The following is a 26,304-nucleotide window of genomic DNA, read 5'->3' on the forward strand; positions in this document are numbered from 1 at the left end:
ATACGGGAACAAGTACTGCGTTGCTAGCCGTGCTATGTAGCTGCATGACTCAGTCGTCGCTTCAGTCAAAGTAACCTGAGAATCCTGTGGCAAACGCCCACTTATATAGCCAGATGGCCCAGCCCCTTCTGGTGGGTTTTGTCGCCATAGGCTCATGCAGCCCCGCTGCCAAGCCATTGGTAGGCTCGTGCAGCTCCGCTGCCGAGCCATTGCTTTGTTTTTTATACAGTGCATGAACTAATGGAAAAAAGTATTTTTCCCATAGTGTCTTAGCAGACACAGTACTCGTTCCCATATTTTAGTGAACTGAGGTTATGTTAGTAACCAAGTACGTTCTGCATTGAACCTACAAAGGCTCTGACATAAATGTATACACTGGATTAACTTTTATACAGTATGTCTACCATTACTGAATTGTTCTTGATGTTAGACCCAACATGTCTCCTAAAAAAGTTTTCATAAGTTTTATTTTTACATTCAAACATCTATGATTTAACAAATGATCCGTTATGGAACTCTCTTGATGCAAGAACCTTTACAAACCAATTGCTAGTACAAGATTTCTCTGTTCAACACATCCTTCTGCGGGAGCGCTGAGGACACAGGAAGGAAGTGGGGCTGGGCTGTGCTGTGTGTTCATGGAGCCCAAAGTCATTGACATCTATTGTTCCAGCAAAAGTTCCAATTCACTGGCATTTATGACCTTAAAGCTTCTTGTGGAGCATGTATGCTGAAGAAAATGTTTTGCCTCATTTTTGTGCTACTATAGTAGATTTAGAGTATTTTAGGCAAAAGACTGCCATCAGAGAGACTATGTAACGTGTCTCCACTGGACTACGAAAAACAATGCATCTGTAGACATTTGATTGAGGATATCCTTTAGAGACAGGATTTTTTTCCTTAACACTTTCCTGATTGTTGTGGGCTAATGAGTGAAAGTGAGTGGTTCCCACAGAGGTCCTCCAGACTGGATTATCAGAAATGCACTTTAAAACAACACTCTGGAATATACACTAAAGAATGATGTGCCTTTTTCAACTGGATTTCTGTGTATTAATCAAAAACATTTTTAAAAAATGCTGAGAAGAAAAAACATTAATGCAGCTCTATGGGTAGCATGTGGAATATTGGTAAGTTTTCATAAAAATATATTTAAAATAATACTAATACTAATAGACTTCTTGTAAAAACTTGATTTCTTCTTTCAAAAAATAAGTTTCTATATGTGGGGCTTATGCATGCTGTTTTATAAGTCCAGTAAATTGTTTCTAATTTATTTATTTATTTATTTATTTTTATGTAGAGTACCATGGTGGTAGACACAAAGGAATGTAGCATTAAAGTTGTGAAGGCCATTTCAACCACAGACTCAATATGCATCACGCTGGACAATGAAGATGTAAAATGCAAATACACAGTTTCTGTCAGGGACAGACACAATGATTCAAAAGACTGTCATCAAGACCAGGAACATTATACACATTTTAAGTGCAAAACTGAGAATCTAGATCCTGGAACGTGGCATCACCTCGATATAATATCAAAAGTGGATGAAAAACAACAGACTCAACACACTGTCTCCCTGCCAACTAGTAAGAATTATTGAATGTTGTATTCTTTGCATTGTGTTTAATCTGATACAAGTCAAGTCAAGCATTACTACATCATTACTATCGCCAAGCAAACCTCTAGAAGTATTAAACTTGAGCGTGTGTAACTCACAGCGTTTATTCTCTAGACATGAATCATTCCTATAAATGTTGTCTATTGAAAATAGGAGCAGTGTTATTTTACTAAGGGTTAATACTTAGAAGTGGTTAATTACAGAGATTTAAAAATATATACAACAATGGTGACTCTAAAGATAAAAATGGCTGTTTTTGTCAAATGCCATTAAATTTGAAAATTGATTTTTTTTTTTAACATCACAACTCATGCTGACATAGAGTGATGGTATTTCATCAAATCAGTGTAAAACAAAAAAACAACAACAGCAGTAATGATACAACAAAATGACAAGCAAAAGACAAGATGTCTCTTAAACATTTTTGTGATGGCACAAAAACATTTTTGTGATGGCACAAAAATGTGACCTCATATTTTAGAAAGCAAACTTACCATCATGTAAACCACAAAGAACATTATTTACATTATTTATTCACTGTTGTCAGTTCCAAAAATGTGGCCAAGTTATAAAGAAGTGTTTGTGCAATATTTTTTAATTGTATCTTTTAATATTTATTTATTTAGTACTGTGAACATGATATATATATTGTTTGTTTGATGCTTAATAAATAAATAAAAAAGAAAGATTACTTTAACTAAAACATTCTGTGCTTGCAAAGATAATATGCCTGTATAATATATATATATATTTTTTTTTACTATTTTGCTTCCATATTTGTTGTAAGATGAGATGTATCACATATGTATTTTTATTAAGTGACGTGACATACAGCCAAGTATGGTGACCCATACTCAGAATTCGTGCTCTGCATTTAACCCCATCCAAAGTTCACACACACACAGCAGTGAACACACACACACCATGAACACACACCCGGCACAGTGGACATCCATTTATGCTGCGGCACCAGGGGAGCAATTGGGGGTTCGGTGCCTTGCTCAAGGGCACCTCAGTCATGATATTGCTGGCCCGAGACTCGAACCCACAACCTTAGGGTTAGGAGTCAAACTCTCTAACCCTTAGGCCTCGACTTCCCCCGATATTATTATTATAGTAATACATTATATAAAAATGATTAAAAAAAAAAAAAAAAAAAAAAAAAAAAAAAAAAAACTCTGGATGCATATGCACAATGTGTGAGCTGAGAATAAAATAAAGAGTGTAAAATAAAATAAACATTGCTTTGTTTCAAAATAAAGAAAAAAAAAGGGGGAAGTCGTGGCCTAATGGTCAGAGAGTCAGAGTCCAAAGGTTGTGAGTCTGAGTCTTGGGCCGGCAGGATTTGTAGGTGGGGGGAGTGAATGTACAGCGCTCTCTCCACCCTCAATACCACGACTGAGGTGCCCTTGAGCAAGGCACCGAACCCCCAGCTGCTCCCCGGGCGCCGCAGCATAAATGGCTGCCCACTGCTCCGGGTGTGTGTTCACTGCTGTTTGTGTGCACTTTGGAATGTTTAAAACAAGCAGGCACTGGGTGAGGCGCTGGTACCAAACCTGCATGTATGTCACGTCACTTTCATAGTGCTTTATAATTAAAATATTTGTATAAAATAATATTGTGTTAAATATGTCACAGCCACCGGTGCCTCATCAATAGGGCACATATGTTCTTACTAAAGTGCTGCAATGATTAAACATTTTTGTAGGCCAATCTGGAAGTTAGCATCACCCCCGACCAACAAAAAAGTTGTTGATTCTTATACACATTTTGTTCTTCATGATAATCTTCACAAATTGACAACTTTTATCAATTTAGCCTATATACAACTGGCAGAAGTAATAAGTTAAATGTGGGCTATAAACTAACTACACCACAGTTGCATTGCTAAAACATCACCACGACTAAGCTTCAACAACTTTCAGTCTTGATTAAAAAAAAAAAAAAAAAAACATTTTCCCTGAAAGTCTGAGTTACAATAGTTTGCAATAGCACTATTATAAATACTGAAGATGTAAAGGTGGATTCATGAGTACATGAGTTTTCCTGTTTGACTTGATGTTTCATGACCCCGATTGACTCTGTAGCCCCGTTTAACTTGTTAACGACCCTCTTTTTGAAGTAAAGTAAAAGCTTTAAAAATCACAAGTGATATTGTAGAATAAAACATGAAAATATCTTGAGCATGTGCAAACCACAGACACAGACATTATTTCAGATATTTAACCAAGAACCAATTCAAAAACCCACTTCAGAACATTGGGACAGAAAGTGCGAAATTTCTAACAAGTTTCAGGGTTTTGACCTACAAAAATATATAATTCCTGCAGCACTCTGTATCTTTTAAGTAAACATAACCTTGCTTTGGAGCAGGAAGAGAGAGTCTGCCCAAAATGACTCGGCACATTTGTCTGAACTGACTCATTCAGGAAATTCTTAAATTCATAATTCCATAAAAATTGTTTAAGTAAAATGTTAAAAATTTGGATTTTTGTACACACTTTGACTGAGTATAAATTTGAAGTATTAACACACTTTTGCACTTTATATCCCCTTTATGGGAGCAACAAGATGAAAGATGTAAATCTAGAGTTCTATATGTTGAGCAAATCCAAATGGCCAAGTGTCAAAAGCTCTTATAAATATGAGGAAAGGTTGGCCTGTACTGATAATATGCTGTGTATATGCAACTGGGCTAAACTCCAATACAGGAGTTTGACTGTGGGTCATTTTTTTTTTTCAGTCCGTTCACCCCTCCCATCCGGTTAATTGTTCTTTTGTTCTAATATATACAAAGACTTGTTAGCTCTCAGAGATCTGATTACAGTGACACTTATATAACATGTACATTGGACCTCAAAGTTTTTTTTTTTTTCTTTGTTTGTTTTTTAATTTGGATATTTAGGTTACTTATGATTGCATTTAAGGACAAAATATAAAAGAAAGTGACTAAAAATCTGTAGCTGTAAATATAAATATGCATTAAAATATCTCTAGGCTGCTTAATACATATTTCTATTTTATTACTTATCTTAGATAACTGACATGATTAACATGATCAAAAATTGTTAAATAAAGAATGACTGGGTCTCAAGGAGAAAGAGAGTGAAAAAAAGTCATTAGCAGAGGCTGCCTCAATTTGACCTTCAACCTTAGAGTTTTCCTATCCTGTTTTCTCACAATACCCTTTCAACAAAGCCTCATTAGGAAGAGCTTTCTTTAAAAAGCAAAGAACAGCACTATCATGTTTGCACATAGGTTGTTAGACATTCTGTTCCCTTCACTGAGAATAATTCACAGCAGGGCACATTGTGTCCACACCTTTTTGTTTCTATGTAATCTACATATTTTAAGGATTGTAATGATAACATCTGTCAGAAGCTAAAAACCAGAGAGATCATTGCTTATTATCTGCATAATTTGCACCATTTAATCTATAAATATTACTTAATTGCAACAAATTTAATTGTGTCATATATACACTTTCTAAAACATGTTTTTAGTTAAGTAAGTACAAACCCGATTCCAAAAAAGTTGGGACACTGTACAAATTGTGAATAAAAACAGAATGCAATGATGTGGAAGTTTCAAATTTCAATATTTTATTCAGAATACAACATAGATGACATATCAAATGTTTAAACTGAGAAAATTTATTATTTTAAGGGAAAAATAAGTTGATTTTAAAATTTCATGGCATCAACACATCTCAAAAAAGTTGGGACAAGGCCATGTTAACCACTGTGTGGCATCCCCTCTTCTTTTTATAACAGTCTGCAAACGTCTGGGGACTGAGGAGACAAGTTGCTCAGGTTTAGGAATAGGAATGTTGTCCCATTCTTGTCTAATACAGGCTTCTAGTTTCTCAACTGTCTTAGGTCTTCTTTGTCGCATCTTCCTCTTTATGATGCGCCAAATGTTGCGCAGCCATGATGTTGTAATTGATGCAGTATGTGGTCTGGCATTGTCATGTTGGAAAATGCAAGGTCTTCCCTGAAAGAGACTATGTCTGAATGGGAGCATATGTTGTTCTAGAACTTGGATATACCTTTCAGCATTGATGGTGCCTTTCTAGATGTGTAAGCTGCCCATGCCACACGCACTCATGCAACCCCATACCATCAGAGATGCAGGCTTCTGAACTGAGCGCTGATAACAAGTTGGGTTGTCCTTGTCCTCTTTAGTCCAGATGATATGGCGTCCCAGTTTTCCAAAAAGAACTTCAAATTTTGATTCGTCTGACCACAGAACAGTTTTCCACTTTGCCACAGTCCATTTTAAATGAACCTTGGCCCAGAGAAAATGCCTGTGCTTCTGGATCATGTTTAGATATGGCTTCTTTTTTTGACCTATAGAGTTTAAACCGGCAACGGCGAATGGCATGGTGGATTGTGTTCACCGACAATGTTTTCTAGAAGTATTCCTGAGCCCATGTTGTGATTTCGAATACAGTAGCATTCCTGTATGTGATGAAGTGCCGTCTAAGGGCCTGAAGATCATGGGCATCCAGTATGGTTTTCCGGCCTTGACCCTTACGCACAGAGATTGTTCCAGATTCTCTGAATCTTTGGATGATATTATGCACTGTAGATGATGATAACTTCAAACTCTTTGCAATTTTTCTCTGAGAAACTCCTTTCTGATATTGCTCCACCTATTTTTCGCCGCAGCATTGGGGGAATTGGTGATCCTCTGCCCCTCTTGACTTCTGAGAGACACTGCCACTCTGAGAGGCTCTTTTTATACCCAATCATGTTGCCAATTGACCTGATAAGTTGCAAATTGGTCCTCCAGCTGTTCCTTATATGAACATTTAACTTTTCCGGCCTCTTATTGCTACCTGTCCCAACTTTTTTGGAATGTGTAACTCATCATTTGATATGTTATCTATATTCTATTGTGAATAAAATATAAGTTTATGAGATTTGTAAATTATTCCATTCCTTTTTTACTCACAATTTGTACAGTGTCCCAACTTTGTTTGGAATCGGGTTTGTAAATTTTAAAGGTTTTCAGTATGAATTACTTTAAACTCGACATGCCATACTGAAAAAAATGCATCGGCGTAAGTCATGGCACTAAACAAATCTAAAAAGTGTATTATAATATATGTCTGCCACAGACAGATTCACTTTAATGTATTTTTTATGTGGATTTTAACATATTTAATGCTTCAGTTAATTTGCTTTTTAAATTATCCTTATTTTAACATTGTATATGTTTTTGTTTTTGTATTTCACACTGTTGATGGGATTTCTATATGTCTCTTGGTTAGGACCTTCAGCAGTGGAAAATCTCTGGGTTTCTGGGGACACAAATAGCTTGGAAGTTTCATGGCAGCCTGGTCCAGGCAAAACAGAGAGATATCAGATCATGCTTATAGACAGCAGAGGCACTGGTTCTATCTGGAACACAACAGTTGTTAGCACAGCAACCTTGTATACAATAAAAGGGCTGATTCCTGGCGGACTCTACAATGTCACTGTCATTACAGAGGTTGGAGAGCTACAGAATTCAGTCTCTAGACAAGCACAAACAGGTATTTTGCATTGCATCAAGTAATGAATGAAATAACAGATGAACAGATTTGACAATATAGACACTAAAATGTTGCTTCTGTCATCACTCTTTTATAAATGTGAATGTGATCATATATTTGCCTGTATGATTTCCTCTGCTGTATTTTAGGCAGACATGTTAACACCCGTTCCTGTTTTGAGTGCTGAAATGTCACTTTTGTCTCTTTTTGTTATGTCATGTCATGCTGTCTCAATTATGAAACATGTTGCATTGATTAGAAATTCCTACATTCATTTAATCTGTGCCATTTTATTTTATTGGCTATGTTCATTGTCAATCTTTGAGATCTTGACAGCAAATCCTCAAACATACTTAACTTGATTACATTCTGTTTATTTGGATAATCAAATTACTGTGAAGCTGCTTTGACACAATCTGTATTGCATAAAGTGCTATAGATCAAATGAGGTCAGGTTCAGTCATTCAGCATATTTTTGAGTTGAATAAAATCAAATTAATTTAGAGAATAAGAGAGGAATAAGAGAATAATAAGAGAAGAAAATTAAAACACTTACAGCATTACAAAAGATATCAAATATCTTGCAAATAAATGCATCTTCAATAAAAGTTGACACTTAAACACTCGGTCACAACAACCAGTGATTGATGTAATGAAAATTAACTTTTTCAGAGGCAATATCAAAACACAACTAACATACAACTTAGCACAAGAAGCGTTATAGTTAACAAAAGTAATAAATTTTTTCACATGCTCTTACAGTAAAGTAAAGTCACACACCACACAACACATTTCAGGGTGGCGAGACATGGCACCATTTTTAAAGCAGTCATATGATGTTGCTAAAAACAACATTATTTTGTGTATTTGGTGTAATGAAATGTGTTTATGTGGTTTAAGGATAAAAAAAACAAACACATTATTTTCCAAATAATGTACATTATTGTTTCTCTTCTATGCCCCAGCTTTCTGAAATGTGTCGATTTTTACAAAGCTCATCGTTCTGAAAAGCAAGGTGTGCTCTGATTGGCCAGCTATCCAGTGCTTTGTGATTGGCCGAATACCTCAAGCGTATGATGGAAATGTTACTCTCCTCACCATACTGTGATGCCGTCTCCCAGCACGACCAGACAAAAACATTAAAACTCATTACAAATGGTGTTTTCCCAAGCAGAACACAATATTTAAAAAAGCAAAGCAAAGCAAAAAAACAAACAAACAAACAAACAAAAAAAAAACAAGACTGACTGGCTTGATTTTATGCAGCAATTAGCTGAAAAAGTATGTATTATATACCATAGTGGAGCAAGTTACATTTTGCTGAAAGATTATGAAGATCTCTTTATCTCTTTTGGACTTTAAACATAATTATTACAACATCTTTAGCAAGTAATATAACTGACCCCCATCTCTCTTTACAGTACCAGCTGCTGTTTCTAACCTCAGAGTGGATAACACTGGTGACCAGAACACCCTCAGAGTTCTGTGGGATAAAGCCTCTGGGGATGTGGACAGTTACCTTGTCAGTCTGATATTACCTGGTTCAAACTCTATTGAAAAAGTCTTGTCCCCTAATAGTACAGATGTGGTTTTTGACAGTTTGAGTCGTGGAAAGACCTATCAAGTATCAGTCAGCACCAGGAGTGGAACACTTTTTAATAAGACACGGATCACAGTAAAAACTGGTAAGTACAGTTTATCTAACTTATTAACAAACCAAGACACATTTATTTTTTATCAATAGTGAATTATTAATTCATAAATATCATTATATTTTGCTTTCGTAGAGTTAATGCTCATGTAGTCGTAGTCATTTTGGGACATGTTGCGCTAAATGACAGGCTTTGACAGAATTTAAATTTGGTCTAATCAAGGTCTTACTAGGCATACTAGAAACTTTCAGGCAGGTGTGTTGAGACAAGTTGGAGCTAAATGCCAAAAGTGTACATATACCACTGCACCAAAAAGAATAAAAGAGACAGATTAAAAGGTGTACTGTAAAAAAAAATAATTTGTTTTACTTATCTTTTGTAATCCGGTTGACCAAAATGCATCTTATTACCAGGTGTAAACAAGGCCTGTGTGATGGATGAACAAAGTCAAATGTAGTAATTCCGCACCTTTAGAAGACAAAGAAAGCCAAAGCCAGATTTTAAAAGTGACCTATTATGCCCCTTTTTTGTAACATACGTCTCAGGTGTCCCTAGAATATGACTTTGAAGTTTCAGCTCAAAATACCTTTAGGTTATTTATTATTTCATGTTGTAAATGCCCGTTTTGAGGTGGAAGCAAAAACATTATTTTCTTATGACACTGCAGTTCTTTGTCATCATGAAAGTTTATTTTTTTGCATGCATTTTAAAGTCTTGTCAGTTTAAACTTTCAAAACGCTGTTATATTTAACAGTTGCATTTTATAATTTGCATTTAACATTGTGTTTTCCCTATTAGAACCAGGGCAGGTGTCAGATCTGGTGATGGAGAACCTGTCTGATTGTGGCGTCCTAAAGATCACCTGGACACCCCCTTTCGGACAATGGGAACACATCCGTGTGGTGCTTTCAAATGGAAGTGAAATCCTTGCTAACCAAACTGTGGACAGAACGGCAAAGGGTACACTCTTGTCATGGCTAAATCTGCATCCTGGCAAAGTGTACAGCATGGCGGTCAGTGTAGAGAATGATGGCCTGGCTAATACGGTCTATTACGAGGAGGAAATAGGTAACCATTTGTGTCAATACTCTGAATCGGTGGTTCTCAACTCCAGTCCTGGGGTCCCACCACTCTGCACATTTAGTATGTCTTCCTTATTTAACACACCTGAATTAGATCATTGGCTGCCCACATAGTAATTTTTTTTGGCCCAGCTCTGGTCCACACAAACCCTTTTCCCTTGGCCCACACACAGCAAAGAATGACAGTCCTGGAGTGGCCCAGATCTGGATTAAAAAAAAAAATAAATTTCATAAACACTCAAAACAATACAATATAATAGTTTAGTGTGTAATAATTTAAAAAGCATAATTTAAGTTGTTAAATGCTGAAAATATTATCCCGATCCACTCTGTGAAGGTGCGCATTTCTCATTCAAACACACACATCACCCGAATATCACACAATGTCGCAAGTTGTGATGTAACACACGAGAGCCAATGAGCGCTTGATATCACTGCCATAAAACATGTTGTAAAACTTTTTGAAACAGCAAATTTTTACTACAGCTACAGCGGAAGGAGATAAATATCACTGAATTTGGATATCAGTGATAATTTGGATTCGGATACCGACAATTTGGATACAATTAAAATACTTTTATGATCATTTTATTGAATGTTTGTGCATGACAGCATATTAATAAAATGGTGTGCCCCATGGTAAACAAGATAAATAAAATATTGCATGATAATGGTTAAATGATCTCTCTCTCTCTCTGTAAGGATTAGATCATTTTTACTGGGAATAATAATTTCTAATTAGGTGCAGTTTAATGCAGTTTAATGATTTACTAATTTGCTTAATTTTGAAATGAAAACTTTTAATTCTTGACTTGCCATTTCAAAGATTAAATTTAAACAATACAACACTTCATTGAAATTTCTGTGATCATTTAACGTTTATCATGCAATAATTTATTTTTCTTGTTGACCATGGGTCACATTATATGCTGTCAGGTCATAAGCCTGATTTGGGCCACATGATCACTGGATTGATCTGGGCCACACTCCTCCCACCAACAGTCGGGCCCTCACATTTGACTTATACATGTAAATTTATTAGTTATTATTATTTTTTTATTATAAGTTATTTAATATTCTAGATTCAGTACTAGTTCAGTCAGCAGAATTTGTGACATGTGACATGTTGACTCTATAAAAACAATTTCCAATTGTCCCTCCTTTTCTTAAAAAAATAACTAAATAAAAATAAAAAGAAAGGTATAGCCACAAGGCAAACAATATGCATGTTAACATGATTTTACTGTGAAAACATCACTTTTCTGGGTAAAGTTATATTCAATTTTACAATTTTGACTTCATGACAACATAAGTTAATCCTAAAATTAAGTGGTTTATATCATAAGCTTCACATTTCTACATTTACATAAATCCTCACTAAATTGCCCTGTCACCTAATTTTTTGAAAAATAATACTGTTGTATGTTATTCCTAACATAGCATTATTTCAAATTGTAGTTGGGGTTTTGTAGCATCTTTCTTTTGGTCTGGTTTTTTAGGTCTTCCGCCAGTATCTCAACTGCACATCCGTCATTCAGACGAGACCTCCCTAAGTGCTCTGTGGATTCACGCCCCTGGCTCATCATCCCGCGATCGCTACATCGTACAGCTTTTCCAAAGCAACACATCTACAGCTATTCAGACACGAACCTTGAGCCGTGATATGAGAGAGTGCACCTTTAATGTCCTCACGCCTGGTCGCCTGTATGACATTACTGTAACCACTACCATGAAAAACCTATGTAGTTCTGCTACAGTAATGGGAAGAACATGTAAGGTTATCTTGCCATTTTCTAAAAAAAATTATTCAGTGTCCCTCATTTAATACTAGAAGTAAAAACTGTTTACTGTCTAAAAGTCTAGGTCATGTCTAATTTCAACACTGATGATTATTCTAGTTTTTTTTTTTTTTTTTTTTTTTTTTTTTTTTTATGTTCGCTCGGGTCCATAAAATAATATTTACATATATAGCTTTTGATTTAAATAATGTAGTAATAATTGCTGAGATTACCATTAACTAAGAATAATAAATGCAGTATTTTATAGTTAGTTCATTTAGTTAAATGATGCTAACAAATGGAACCTTATTGTAAAACGTTACAAAAAATAATATAAAAAAGTCTGGCCTGTGCTACCTCATTTTCATTCACACTAACATCTGTGGAGTGGGTATTAAATGAAACATACTAAAAATATAAAGAGATTTTCGGTAACTCTTTACAATAGGGTGATGTTTGTAAACATAAACACGTGAACTATTAGTGAACTAATAGGAAAACAACAATTAATAATACTTTGCAGAATTCTGTGATGTTGGTTCATGTTAATTTCTACATTCTAACGTTTCTTTTAACATTTTTAAATTGTAGTTCAGCTTGTTAATACATTATGAACTAACATCAATTAAACAATGAACAGTAACATTTATACATTGAACTTGAAAAAAAAAACATTTCAGTGCATTAACTAATTTTAACGAATAGAACTTTAATTATTATAGTAAATTACATATTTAAAGAATCTGATTGTAATCAAATGATGTGTTCTCAGTACCTTTAAAGGTGAATCGTCTGAAGCTAAGTAACAAGGGAAAATCAGATAGTCTAAATGCAAGCTGGGAGAAACCATCTGGAGATCTGGATTTCTACAACTTAGTGCTGTTACGGGTTGGATGCACGGTGGACAACATTTCTGTTTCAGCAAACACAACCTCCACCCTGCTTCCCTTCCTCAGACCCGGTGCTTTATACAAATTGCTGGTTACCACAGTCAGCGGAACACAGACCTCCAAACTAGCTGAGGCCGAATGTCGTACAGGTAACTTTAGCCCAGTTGAAATACTCTTACTCTGTTGCTATGCAGGACTTCATGTCTTCATAAGTATTTGCATGTTCTTTGAAGCCTATACTGCATTATATAGAGATTCCAATGCATTCAGAAAAATATATTAAACATTATAATTTGTTGCATGTTATCATAAACAATTGTTACCACGTTATAACTGTATTACAATCCTAACCTTTAAAGACTTAAATGTATTAACCCATAGGCCAAAAACACATTTTCATGTATTTTGGTTATATATGTATTTCAGATCATGTAAAATATTCTACTAATAAACTACTAATATAGATTTTATATTTCCCCGTAACTATTTCCCCACAGATTAAAATCATGACAGAACTGCAAAACAATTAGCAGTTCAATACACAGGAATTCATGGAATTTCAGGAAGCTCTGCATAAGAGGAGCAGGTCATAATAAATACATCCTGTCGGGCTGAAATGCTCTTTCTATTTTCAGCCAGTGTTTAATGAACTCTTGTGAAGTTGCCCAAACAATGGAGGATAGTTACACATTCTACAGCACCTAGATACACTATGTGTACACATTAAGCCAGAGACTTTTATTGATTAAACATGTAATGTATCATTTTTTATGTTATAATATTTTCTCATATTCCAATTTAATACACAGTGTTAGCTATAAGTTAGCCAATCGTAAGTTGATTTCTATTAAAGTTTAACACTTTGACTATGGGATGCTCAAACAAAGCATTGATCTGTCTGAATGAAAAAGAAAATAAATTTTGAGAAGTTTAAGCATTTCAAATGTCAGTGAGCACCTTTGTTTGACTAACCTATTGATCATTTATTTATTATTATTATTCATGCTATACTGTATCCTTCTCTCTGTGATTGTTTTAGTGCCCGCTGCTGTTTCTGACATAACTGTCACTAACAGTGGTCCAGATTTTTTGAATGTGTCGTGGAAGGCAGCAGAAGGAGATGTGGACAATTACATGGTGATGCTAAAGGACCAGGAGAAGACTGTACACACACTCACTGCTTCTAAAGCAACCACAGAATCTGTGTTCAGGAGTCTGGTTCCTGGCCGACTGTACACCATCTCCATTACCACATACAGCGGCAGTTACAGGAACCAAACACTTGTGCAGGAGAGAACGCGTAAGCAATAATAGTAGCATTGTTCTTATAGTTCTTAAATTACAGAAATAATTTCATAGCAAAATCAAAACAAAAATTTCTGACACTTTTTTCCCATCACAATGTTTTTCATTAAATCGTCATTACAATAACGTAATGAATCAATCCAATGATTTTGTTCTCCCCAGATACTTAGAGTTGTACTTTACAAATATACTTTTATAATACAAATAATATATATTTTGTTCTACGTTTCAATATTATCTTTACACTAGGCTACTAATAACTGAAGGAGCATTAATTATCTTGTCAAGTATTTTATTTTAGGGCCCTTGACAAGTTTAATGTTTTTGGGGGGTTTCCATAAAGCTTATTTATCAGTTTCCCCCCACCCCTCAAAGATTAAAGTGTAATGTTTTGTTTTTAATATTATATTATAGTCACAATAATTTGAGAATATTAAAATTGCAGTATTTCTTCTTTCAGTGCCATCCACAGTCCAGAACCCCACCGCCATCCACTCAGCCAGAGATGACTTTCTAAAGGTTTACTGGAATCATGCATCTGGGGATTATGACTATTATGAAGTGGTGATCGAGTATAACAGCACACGTCTTCAAAGTCAGAAGCTCAATAGGACACAAAGTGAATGTGAGTTCAATGATCTGGTTCCAGGACGTCTCTACAATGTGACCATCAGCACCTGGAGTGGCCAGTACAACTCAACTGTCTCTATACATGGCCGAACATGTGAGTGACATCATGTTTTAACATCTGTTTTTCACATTATTAGGGGCATGTACTGATGTTGTCACAATCTCTCATTGAAAATAAATAATATTAAGACACTGCAAATCACTGTCAGTGTAAACGCCACTTAAATTTGGAATCGGTATCAAATTATACTTAAAGGTTTTTGATATACTGAACTATTTGCATGTATCACATCAAGTCATTTGATGTTTAATGTGATACGTATGCTTTGATATAGTGACTGGTTAATGTCATTGGTGAGACATCATCCCGGGATGGATGACAGTGTAATTCAGAAGCTATAAAGGATATCCGGACCAAAGAGCTTCAGCTTCTGATTGTCTGAAGTGCAAAGCTCTCAGTATGGCAAGGTGACACAGCGTCCAGATTCATATTGAGCACAAGTCTTAAGTAGCAAGAGCTTGAGATGATGGCATGGCATGGAAAGAATGCAGGACAAATTTTTGTTTTATATCCAGCTGTACTGTATTTACTGAGGATTACACGATTTAAAACGTCGGCAGATCACTGTGCTGTTAAGACTACATGACTTGCTGTTTGTCTTGAAGTCGTTGTGGTGTTCACTCTATGTGACACTACGTAAATGATCCTCAACAGGAGGTCACACACTACACAAGCTGACAACGACACGATCCACAAACCACGTTTTGTCATTAAAACACACACAAGTTGAATGGGAATGACACGAAACAGGGGTTGTTTATTTGAAAATGGACATCGGTAAGAAATTAGTGCTGCAAGCTGTTTGCATGATGATCTGTTCTGAAAAATTTTGCTTGAAATTTTTCTTAAAGCCATGTTGCTGCTGCAGTTTTTTTCTGCCGAACTCAACACATGCCTTGCTCACTCATTGGCTTTAGCTCGTCGAGACACCTGACACCATGTGATGTTGAGTTGGTCGACCGGTCCAGATATTTAGCATGCTAGATATTCGTTTGGCATCTGCGAGGCATTGGAGACGCATCAGCAAGCCTCTTTGATTCATTGTTGAGTAGTTCACACAAAGATTGCCGAGTGCTGATCACTCGCTGATTTTCCCGCAATCACAGCCTGACCTGTTGGTGAGCGCGTTAACTTGCAAATCTTTTTCAGTCTTTTCAGACATCAGTTTTGTCATTGTCATGTTGAAAGGTAAACCTTCTTCCCACTGACAACATTCTAGCAGAGGGCAGCAGATTTTTCTCAAGAATATGATGGTATTTTGCCCCATCCATTTTTTCTTCTATCTTGACAATTGCTGCAGTCCATGCTGCAGAGAAACACTCCCATAACAGGATATTACCACCTCCATGCTTTGCTGGAGGAATGGTGATATTTGGATGATGAGCTATATTGCATTTCCGCCAGACATATCATTTGGTGTTGAGGCTGAATAATTAAATTTTAGTCTCATCTGACCATAACAACTTTTTCCATGTGGCTTCAGAAGAAGTTTTGGCAAAGTTCAGTCGTGACTGCATGTGGCCTTTCTTGAGGAGTGGCTTTTTTCTTGCAAACCTCCCATACAAGCCACATCTGTGAAGGATTTGTGATCTTGTTGTCACATGCACACAATAAACACTCTTTGTCATAAATTCCTGCAGCTGCTTCAGAGTTGCTGTTGGCCTCTTGGTAGCCTCTCTGACCAGTTTCCTCCTGGCTCTTTCATCCAGATTGGAGTGACGTCCTGATCCAGGGAGGGTTTGTGTTGTACCAAATACCTTCCACTTCTTTATAATAGACTTCACTGTGCTTCTAGGCATTGATAAAGCCTTTGAATTTTTTTGTATCCATCTCCTGACTTTATTGCGGAGATCTTTTGACAGTGCCTTGCCACCCATAGATGATTGTTTGCTTCAGTTGCACTACCAAGGACTGAAATGCTCCAGGAAAGCTCTTTTCAAGCTGAGCTAATCAAAATGACCACTGCTGATCACAGTTAAAATGTGAAATGGCTTAGTGTGCCATTGAGAAGGTGATTAGCTACACCTGATTGAGTTTACAAATCATTTTTAGGAGGGGGGTTATCCTTTCTCCAACTCAGTGATTCTGTTATTTCTTTTTTTTCTGACATGTTGGTGTTATATCTTTCACTTGGATACAGCTGGATAAAACAAAAACTGTGTCTGTCTTCATTTCAGACAGCAAAGCAACAAAATGCAATTATTTTAAAGGGGGTGATTCTTTTCTATACCCACAGAATATCCAGGCTATCAAATCTGATGAAGGTGTGTGAAGAGGCCATATCACAAACCTTGTGAAGGGAAAAGCCTAATAACAATGCCTTAGAGGCAGCCATACTTCTAATAGGGTGGGCTCTTACAAGGCAAAGGAAGATAGATACATAGTCTTTGCAAACCGCTAGCTTTTTCTTTGCTTAGATGCTGAGATTCCCCATCTGGGTGAACCAAAGCAGCAACTGGTCCAATTTAAACCACTGAGAAGAGTGGTGGATGTAAGAATTAATTGCCTTAGGCCCCGTGTCCACCAAAGCATTTTTTTTCCTGAGACTAGTGTATATTTTCAATTATTTTCAATGGGAGTACCATTATTTTCAATGGGAGCATTTTTTTAAAACAGCAGGAGTGTGCTGAGCACTGAGCATCTTTTTCACATTGAGCCTTTTGGCATTTTTAAAGGGTTGAAGAATGTTCAACTTTGGGTAAAACGCAGCGCTCATCACTGTCACTTTTGAGCTGATGACCAATCACAGTGAAGTGGGGCGGACTAATACCGACCAACCTTCACACCCTACTTGTACTACGACTGAACTGAACAAAAATGGAGAAGTTAATATTGCTTGTCTCCGAGTATTTATGTCTTTACCAGATGGAATTGCCGGACTGCCATATTATTGTTATGAAAAAAAAGGTTTGGAGAAACATTTCATTCATGATGCATCTGCCATATTACTTCAGTCGATATTCTGTATCATGGCAACCACAGTGTCTCAACTGAAAAAAACGCTATGCTCTCAAGCACTCAAAGCTGGGTGTTTTCAGCAGAACACTTGGCGTTTTCAGCTGGCTTGGGTGGACACGTGTCCTTAAAGGGGCAAAGCAAGTTGGGCTCCTTTTGATCCACCTGTCTGAAAGGGAGGAGGTCAGAAGGTCTGCAAAATAATAGAGCATTGGTAGGCACCTTAGGCACCTTAGGTACATTACCCAGTCTAGGGTGAAGAAGAGCTTTCAGAATGTCAGGAGTAAACTCAAGGCAGGAAGAGGCAACAGACAGGGCCTGCAGATCTCCTACACTTTTTTTAGAGAAGTGATTGCAAGTAAGAATGCTGTATTGAGAGTCAGAAGTTTCTCTGAAGCTGACTCAATAGGCTTGAATGTTGCCATAAACAAACCCACCAAAACAATGTCCAAATCCCACCCCGAAACTCTTGAATGTATTGCAGGCTTCACCAGCATAGGAAACAAGACATTAGAGGGTGTTTCCTCAATGAATCACCACCTAAAGGTTGATGGCTGTCATGTAAACCTTTAAAGTGGGGGAGGGAGGGAGGGGGATAACCCAGCAGAAAAGCAATCCTGAAGCGACTCCTGCACAGAATCAATCAGGCAGCTAACTGGGTTCAACTGGTGTTCTCGTCGCCACAAAGTGAAGAGTCTCAATTTCAAAGCATACTCTTTTCCACATCCCTAGGGTACAAAGGCATCTGTGTATATAACCCCAATGATGGAAATGGGTTGCCCCTCGGGGAAAAACCCCATGGTCTTGTGCCACTACTGTCTCTTGTACAGGAGGAATCACACAGGACGCAGCTGCTAAGAGTCCCAACAGTCTTTGGAACTATTTCATAGTGACAGCTTGGGCTAGCCTGATCTTACCTAATGCTGAGAGAACCAACTGAATACGAGCAGAAGACAGACATGCCTGCATGTCCTATATCCACCCTAGAAAAGTGGTTCTTTCAACCTTAACCCCAAGCATCTCATGTGGGCGAGAACAACATCTCAGTGCTGAACTGCCATTTCTTTAGGTTGAGCTAGAATTGGCCAGTCATCGATATATTTGAGTACACGGATGGTCTAGAGTCACAAAGGAGCCAATGCTGCAGCCATGCACTTTGTCAATGTGTGATATGTCAAGGTTAGGCCAAATGGAAGAACCTGATATCGATAAGCTTTGCCCCTGAAAGAAGAAGTGAAATGAAGTGAAGTGAAATCACTTCTTCTTCTTCTTCTTCTTCTTCTTCTTCTTCTTCTTCTTCTTCTTCTTCTTCACTTCACTTCACTTCACTTCACTTCACTTCTTAGTTGACCTCAGCTAAACAGTGACACTATTGTTTTTTTTTTATTATTATTATTTTATTTTATTTACATTAGCTGCTTTACAGCAAAATTGGTCTCTGTTTTCATCTTTGATTTTTTTTAAGTCAATCACTGTAAAGCTGCTTTGAAACAATCTGCATTTTATAAAGCGCTGTATAAATAAAGGTGACTCACATAGATTGTGTGTGTCACCTCTCGTAATGTAACACACATTTATCTTAAACGTCTGCTTACTGTTCGACCCACAATGACAGAGCACAAAAGGGGTTCCCATCAGAGTATATTGAGACAATTTTTTCTTACTTCTCTTTATTTCCTTTGATGCTTATATGATAATGTGAGTACTCTTATTATTCTATGTAAATGTTCTTGTTCTCAAAATGTAAATATCAAAGAAATTAACATTTTCCATTTCATGACTCCTTTAAATTCCTGTTTATGTATGCTCATGCATGTATGTATGTATTTATTAATTTTCTTTCTACTTTCTAGTAGGAGTGAAGGTGTTATCAGTGGACTACAATAAACAATTCTATTTCAACCTTGTATTTTTCAGTTCCGGGTGCTGTGGGCAATTTGTCCCTAGCAGAATATGGAACCAGTTTTCTGAGAGTGAACTGGACATCTGCACCAGGAGATGTCGATAACTATGAGGTTCAGATTCTCTTCAATGACACGCAGGTGTCACTAGCTGTGAATCTGAGCAGTACGGTTAGGGAACACATGTTCTCCATGCTCACACCAGGTCGGCTTTACAAGATCGTGCTGTCTACTCACAGTGGGTCATACCAGCGTGCAGAGATCCTTGAGGGCCACACAGGTACTGTAAGGTTTTACAGTGGAAAACGTTTTATTGTTCATGTACATATAATAATAATCATATATATATATATGTCTTTTAGAGCTGCTTTACAGCAAAAAGCAAATATTTTTGTGAAATTCCCCTATAATTATAATGTTTTATAATGAAGTTTACTATTGTAGCATTGCATCAAGCAGTGGTTAATGAGGTATAATAATATTAATATTATTATTTTTTGTTTTTATTTTTTACATCACTTACGCTAAATTTGAACATCAGATATAACACTGATTATGTGTTGAATGACATCTTGAAACTGACAGGATTTGAATCCAAATGTATCATTATCATCATCACAGTTGTATATCCTTTGTGTAACAGCTGTGCCTTTTTTCCCACCCAGTGCCCAGTCAGGTTCGAAGTGTTCGTCTCAGCGCTGGCACCACAGACAGCAGTCTCAGAGCCTCTTGGTCCTCTGGTGATGGAGACTTGGACTTTTACTCAGTGTATCTGTTTCATGAGACAAATGTCCAGGACATCATACATGTTCCTAAACACATCACACAGACGGAATTTCACAAACTGGTACCTGGTCAACTGTATTCAGTTACTGTGCAGTCGGTCAGTGGAACACAGACAAACAACAGTACAACTAGTGGCAGAACAGGTGTGAATTACAAATATTAACTGTATTTATATGTCAGAACTAGATCTTTTAGTGGAAATATGATACTACATGAATTTGATTAATACAATAATGTTGTCTCAGGGAGACAAGAAGTGTTTGAAACCAGAAAGTATAGACTAATGTGTGCTTATGTGTGTTTTAGACCCCTCCACAGTCACCAACCTGCGGGTCGATAATGAACTCAGCACACACAATCTGTTAGTGAGCTGGACGGCAGCTGTGGGTGTTTATGATGGATACAGTCTACAGTTACTAGATGAGAGTGACAAACTTATCGCCAGCGCTTCTGTACCCATTACTAACAACCACCACCTGTTTAAAAATTTAACTCCAGGAAGGTGGTACACAGCACATATTCAGACACTCAGTGGCACTGCCAAAAGCAAGGACATCACTGCCGAGGGACAAACATGTAAGACACACATCTTGTAGCATGTTTTTCAATGTGTATTTACATTGTCATCAGTCACTCCACACAACCGAATCTCTCACATGATAAAAAAATAAAAATTAGACCCATATATGTATTTTGAGTTTAGATTTTTTTAAGTCATCCAGTTAATTCCACATGGATAAAACCAAACCATTACATTATATTAACATTCTTAGAACTATAAGCCAAAAATTATTTTCATGTTATGACCAGTAAACAGTAAATGGAAGACTATTTGAACAAAATAACTCTTATGGCATTTTTATTTTATCTACATTTTAACAAATCTTACTATCTAGCATTAAAAATACTTGAGCTCTGTTTAACGCATTTTACTTCAAATAGATAAATTCTCCAGAATTCCACAAATTTTCCAGCCAAGTTAATGGAAAAACAAAGATTCCAAGTCTTTCCCAGAATCACATAATGGCAAGTTTACAAGACTTGATTTCCTAATCTCCTCAGGTCCAGCAGCAGTGAGCGGGCTATACATATGCTCCAACATGAGCACTTCGTTCTGCTGGGCTGCACCAGAGGGCCAGGTGGACAGGTTTGATCTGTATCTGTACAATCAGGTTGAGGAAATACAGTCCCACAGGACACTGGGAGAAGATGCTCTGGGCTGGTCCGTCACACACCTGCTGCCGGGGATGCTGTATAAGATGATGATCATCAGCAGGAGTGGGAAGCTGAGTAGTCAGGCATCAATATGGGCACGTACAGGTGAATACTGAAGCTCTGTTCTGTATGTAATATTTCCTAGTTAAAATGCTTCACAGCATGTACCTGCTATCACTAAAAATATCCCGTCACTCTTCAGAAAATGTATTTATTAAGAACCAATACTTTCTCCCTGGATTTGATTTTTAGGAGCAGTTTGACCTTTATGATGGCAGGTTTAGTTTTCCTTCATATTTGAATAGGCGAGACACTGCAGGTGAATAGGGTAAAAAAAATTAACTAATAGTTATCACCTTAATTACCAAGTTGATTGATTACATTGATAATTGCAAACATTTTTTGTATTACAAGTTTTCTAAAATTTTATATTTAAATATGCAAATGAGGCATTATTTAATGAAATATGCGCAAATTTGCATAAATTTCTAGTACAAAAATCTGAACACAGGATGAAGTCAGTTTCAAAATTCTTGTTTAATTTTTTTGACATATTAGAGTCAAATGTTTTTACAGAAGGAATTCTGGGTATCTCTTTTTTGTTACTCCATAATTCAGAAAATACTTTGAACAGCTAGAAAACAATATTTTTTTCACCATTTTTTTGGGGAATAAAATGTTGTATATAATCAAGAAAATTATATATGAACAAATCCCTCTGTAAAAAACCTTCAGAATATAGACAGGAATAAAAAAAATGTAAAGTTTGGTGTGTGTAAGTGCCACTGAAGTGAGAAAACGGCCTTTAAAAATATGTATTGTAACTCATTTTGAGAAATCGGCCTTTACAAATATGTATTGTAATTGAAATATATTGACACAAACAGATAAAGTGCTATAAAAGAAACACTTAACAGTGTCTTTTGGATGTTTTTCTTTCCATAAGTCTGAAAAAACACTTTATGAAAAGCCAAAAAGCCCAAAATCTAAATATTGACAGGTGCATGAAAAAACTCTGTTTTTGCCTGCAGTGTCTCCCCTTAAAAAACAAATAAGTATATATCAAATATATTATTGTAAAAAATGATTACTAAAACTAAAATTAGAAGTAAAATATATCTGACTTCACAAAAGAGTAAAAAAAAAAAAACTTAAATGTGTTCTAGAATATGTATAAAAACTGAACAAAATTACATAGGATGACTTATTTGGTTTAGTTTTCATATTTTCAAACAATGCTAGGTGGTCGAAGTTAGTCAATTAATTAATTCTCCCAAACCCGATTTTCAGTATTCTGTGCTATTAAACCATAAATGGCTGTCTGATTGGCATGTAAAATATCTAACCACTCAAAATTTCTCATTTTCCAAAGGTACAAACAAACTAAAAACTGTTTCTGAACAAAAACTAAATAAAACTAGGCTGAAATTCACAATATACAACAACATACACTTCTAAAGCTACCAATTTACAAAACTAGAATAGGCGTAGAATTTAATTTTGATATTACTGTATAGTATATCAAAATTTAGATGAACAGTGATAGCCTGTGGCATTTTTCTCACTTTTACCTCCTAATTAAAGGTAATATGACTCTTACTCTTTCTAATTTCTCCAATTAAAAAAAAAATAAATCTTTATCTCTATTTTTTGTTTGTATATTTAAAGTCTTGTTTGTTTTTTACAGCTCCTGCCTCTGTCATAAACCTCCATGTTGACAATCAGGGTCAAATGGACAGTCTTCTTCTGAGCTGGGTGCGTGGTCCTGGAGGACTTACTGGATATTCTGTCACTGTAGATGGCTTTAAACAGTGGTTGGGTCCAGAGAGCACACAGGTGGTCTTCCACGGGCTGGTAGCTGGTCGGCTTTATTCAGCTACACTTCAGAGCTGGAGTGAAGATCTGACCAACACTACGACAGCAGTAGGGCGTACAGGTCAGTGCTGCGGCGAATCATAAAGCCCTGAATATATGTTTCACATTATAACTGATCTACTGCCATAGAGACAGGCCAATTTCATTTAAAATGTTTCTATATTTAAAACAGTTTGCAGCATGCAACAGTATGCCTGTGCTGAAAATTTCTTCCATGCTGCAGCCCTCAGCTTTTCTTCTGTGATTCATTACCAGTGTATAATGACTTAATGATTAATTCAAAGCATTATACAATCTGAAAAGACTTGAAATATAGTGCCCAAGTCATGTTAATGAAACTTTTGTGATGCTTTTATACTGATTTGTGGTCTTCTTGGAGCTCAGCAGCTAAAGAACAGCTTGGACATTTTGCTAAAACCAAAGCAAAACCAATGCATTACAGTTCTGAAAGCTAAATTACTTATATTATATCACCACAGTTCCTGCACCGCCATCATCAGTGTCTGTCAGCAGTTCTACCGGCTCAGTGGAGATAAAGTGGCATGTCCCAGATACAGGAGACTATGATGATTGTGAAGTGACATGGTTTCCTCAGGACACACTTCATGTTTCTGTTCTTCATCCCACTTGGCATACACTGGAAGGACTTTATCCAGGGCGGCTCTATAATATCAGCCTCCTGACTGTCAGTGGGATGAAACACGGTCCTGTGACCTACAGCAGTCCTGTTTACCACACCATCATAACCCGTGAGTACAGAATCATCGACCACTCAAGATCACACCAGGATTGCTAAAACATATGTAGAAAGTCACTTGTGGCGAGTTTTACATCCTATAGTATTGAAATAAATTAAATGAATTATTAAGTATTGAAGTATGTGAATAACCTGATGAAAAAAAACACCAAAATCTAACCATGATAGAATAGTAAAGCCTAAAAACCTGTGGGTTTTGTTTTGTATATGGCTCCTTAAAGGGATACTCCACCCCAAAATGAAAATTTTGTCATTAATCAATTACTCCCATGTTGTTCCAAACCCGCAAAAATCCTGTAAAAATAAGCGTAGCGCCATTCTGGCGAATCTGAGCAGTATGCGGGTGGCGTACGCTCTTCTGTGTCAGCCGCACTGCGCTGATGCACTGTTTTCTTTCAAACCAAAGCATAAATACACGTAAAAAAACTGTATCCTTGTGGCCCGGCTGACACAGATGAGCGTAAACCGCTTGCGTACTGCTCAGATTTGTCAAAATGGCGCTACGCTGATTTGGAGAGAGACAGAGGAGAGGAATTGTTGAATAAAGTTGTTATTTTTGTTTTCTTTGTGTACAAAAAGTATTCTTGTCACCTCATAACGTTATGGTTGAATCACTGATGGCATGATGACTATTCTGACGATGGTTTTCATACTTTCCTGGACCTTGACAGTGTTATTTACTTGGCAGTCTATGGGACAGTCTCAAGTCTCCCGGTTTTCATCCAAAATATCTTAAATTTTTGGAACAGGCTTGATTCCAGTTTTTCAGAATCATTTCATTGAGTCAATTCCAAATTAACTGTTTTGAGTCATAAGAAAAATGTCTGTATTTGTTTAAATAATGAATGATGAAAGCTCACTCACTTGAAAACACTCACTGGTCGCCACCTGCTGGTGTAATGATGTATCCAACAAAAAAATGAAGCCGAGAATGAATCTGAATGAGTGTTTTTGCTGAAGAGAATCAAAAGTGTCAAATCACAATGAATCATTCCCATCCCAGCTCTTCTGGAATGTGTAGTAGTTTGGTAAATAAGATAATGTACTCTGGATCAACGCTCAGCCATAGTGTCTGGGAGATTTGAGTGTTGATAAAAATAAGTATAAAATTGGGACCAATTTAAGCAAAATGTGTGCGTGAATTGAAAGCATTCTATCCTGGGATTTGAAGGACACTAGCTGTTTCTGCTTTTTTTATTCAGTTCATAATGAAGAAAATTATGGAAAAGTGTATGTGAGTTCTGGATTGTTGTTTTAGATACACAAATATGACATGCAACTTTTATCCAAAGCGACTTACAAGCAAGACCATTGGTTTAAGTGGTTAAAAGCTTGCATTTGAGGTATGTCTTTAGGTGATTCCTGAAAGATGTGATGTTCTCAGCAGTTCGGTTGAAGGTTTGCAGCTAATTCCACTTGGGAGGAGCAGAGAGGGTGAAGGTTTTGGAGAATGACTTTGGGAATATTTGCTCACAAAAGTGTTCATAAGAGATTCCTTTTCTCTATAGCTCCACATCCAACTCAAAACATCCACTGTTTCCCCCTGAGCTCCACCTCTGTCTCCTGCTCCTGGGCACCCCCAGAGTCTGATTATGACTCTTATGTTGTGGAATGCTGCAAACAAGGGTCCAGGATGCCAGTGTACAACTACACACTGGGACACGATGCTCTCTCGCAGCATTTTGACGGGCTGGAACCCTTTAGAAACTACACCATCTACATCACAGTGATGTCTGGAGACAAGCAGAGTTTAACCACCAAAACCAGCATTATCACAATGATCGACAGTAAGTGACATAATGAGGGGGGACCCACTCCATGAAAATAAAACAACTTTTTCTAGAATACAAAATCTTAATGAATTTAAAGAATTACATAGGTAAAGCTGGAATATGATATATGAATTTTGCACAGATTTCTGCCCAGATTTTCAGCCGATTCGAAGGCTGTCAATCATGTTTGATATTTTGAGCCAATTTACGAATGCATATTGTTTGCATTTGTTGCACATTTCCTAGCAACAAGGCACCCTTTTCTTTGTGAGTTTGCTGCTTTTGGAACAATTTAGAAAAGTCGAGCACTGTGTGATCTTCGGTTGTTTAGTTTATGATGCCCAGTTTTACTCTTTAACCATTTACAAAGTAAGCAGGTGTATGAGGCCAAGTGTTTTTAAATCTGTTCCATATTTAAAAATTGTGAAGTGTATTCCAGCTTTTAATTGCCTAATTATATAAAGAATACTTATAATATATAG

At 36.7% G+C, this 26,304-nt stretch overlaps 1 protein-coding gene across 2 annotated transcripts in view; it reads left to right on the plus strand.

The window, feature by feature from the left end:
* Positions 1-709: 709 nt before the first annotated feature.
* The window catches only part of LOC122140782 (receptor-type tyrosine-protein phosphatase beta-like), a 32,293-nt gene continuing 6,698 nt past the window's right edge, over positions 710-26,304 (plus strand). For both annotated transcript variants that reach the window (XM_042745719.1, XM_042745727.1), the window contains exons 1-16: positions 710-1,130; positions 1,304-1,592; positions 6,900-7,163; positions 8,585-8,848; positions 9,614-9,883; positions 11,397-11,669; positions 12,448-12,714; positions 13,605-13,865; positions 14,331-14,594; positions 19,434-19,697; positions 20,083-20,346; positions 20,510-20,779; positions 21,266-21,523; positions 23,106-23,354; positions 23,773-24,042; positions 25,559-25,837. In XM_042745719.1, coding sequence (XP_042601653.1) covers positions 1,077-1,130; positions 1,304-1,592; positions 6,900-7,163; positions 8,585-8,848; positions 9,614-9,883; positions 11,397-11,669; positions 12,448-12,714; positions 13,605-13,865; positions 14,331-14,594; positions 19,434-19,697; positions 20,083-20,346; positions 20,510-20,779; positions 21,266-21,523; positions 23,106-23,354; positions 23,773-24,042; positions 25,559-25,837 — 4,060 coding nt within the window. In that variant the 5' untranslated portion in view covers positions 710-1,076. The remainder of the gene's footprint in view (positions 1,131-1,303; positions 1,593-6,899; positions 7,164-8,584; positions 8,849-9,613; positions 9,884-11,396; positions 11,670-12,447; positions 12,715-13,604; positions 13,866-14,330; positions 14,595-19,433; positions 19,698-20,082; positions 20,347-20,509; positions 20,780-21,265; positions 21,524-23,105; positions 23,355-23,772; positions 24,043-25,558; positions 25,838-26,304) is intronic.

The sequence above is a fragment of the Cyprinus carpio genome, chromosome A4 (genome assembly GCF_018340385.1).
Source record: "Cyprinus carpio isolate SPL01 chromosome A4, ASM1834038v1, whole genome shotgun sequence".
NCBI lineage: Eukaryota > Metazoa > Chordata > Actinopteri > Cypriniformes > Cyprinidae > Cyprinus > Cyprinus carpio.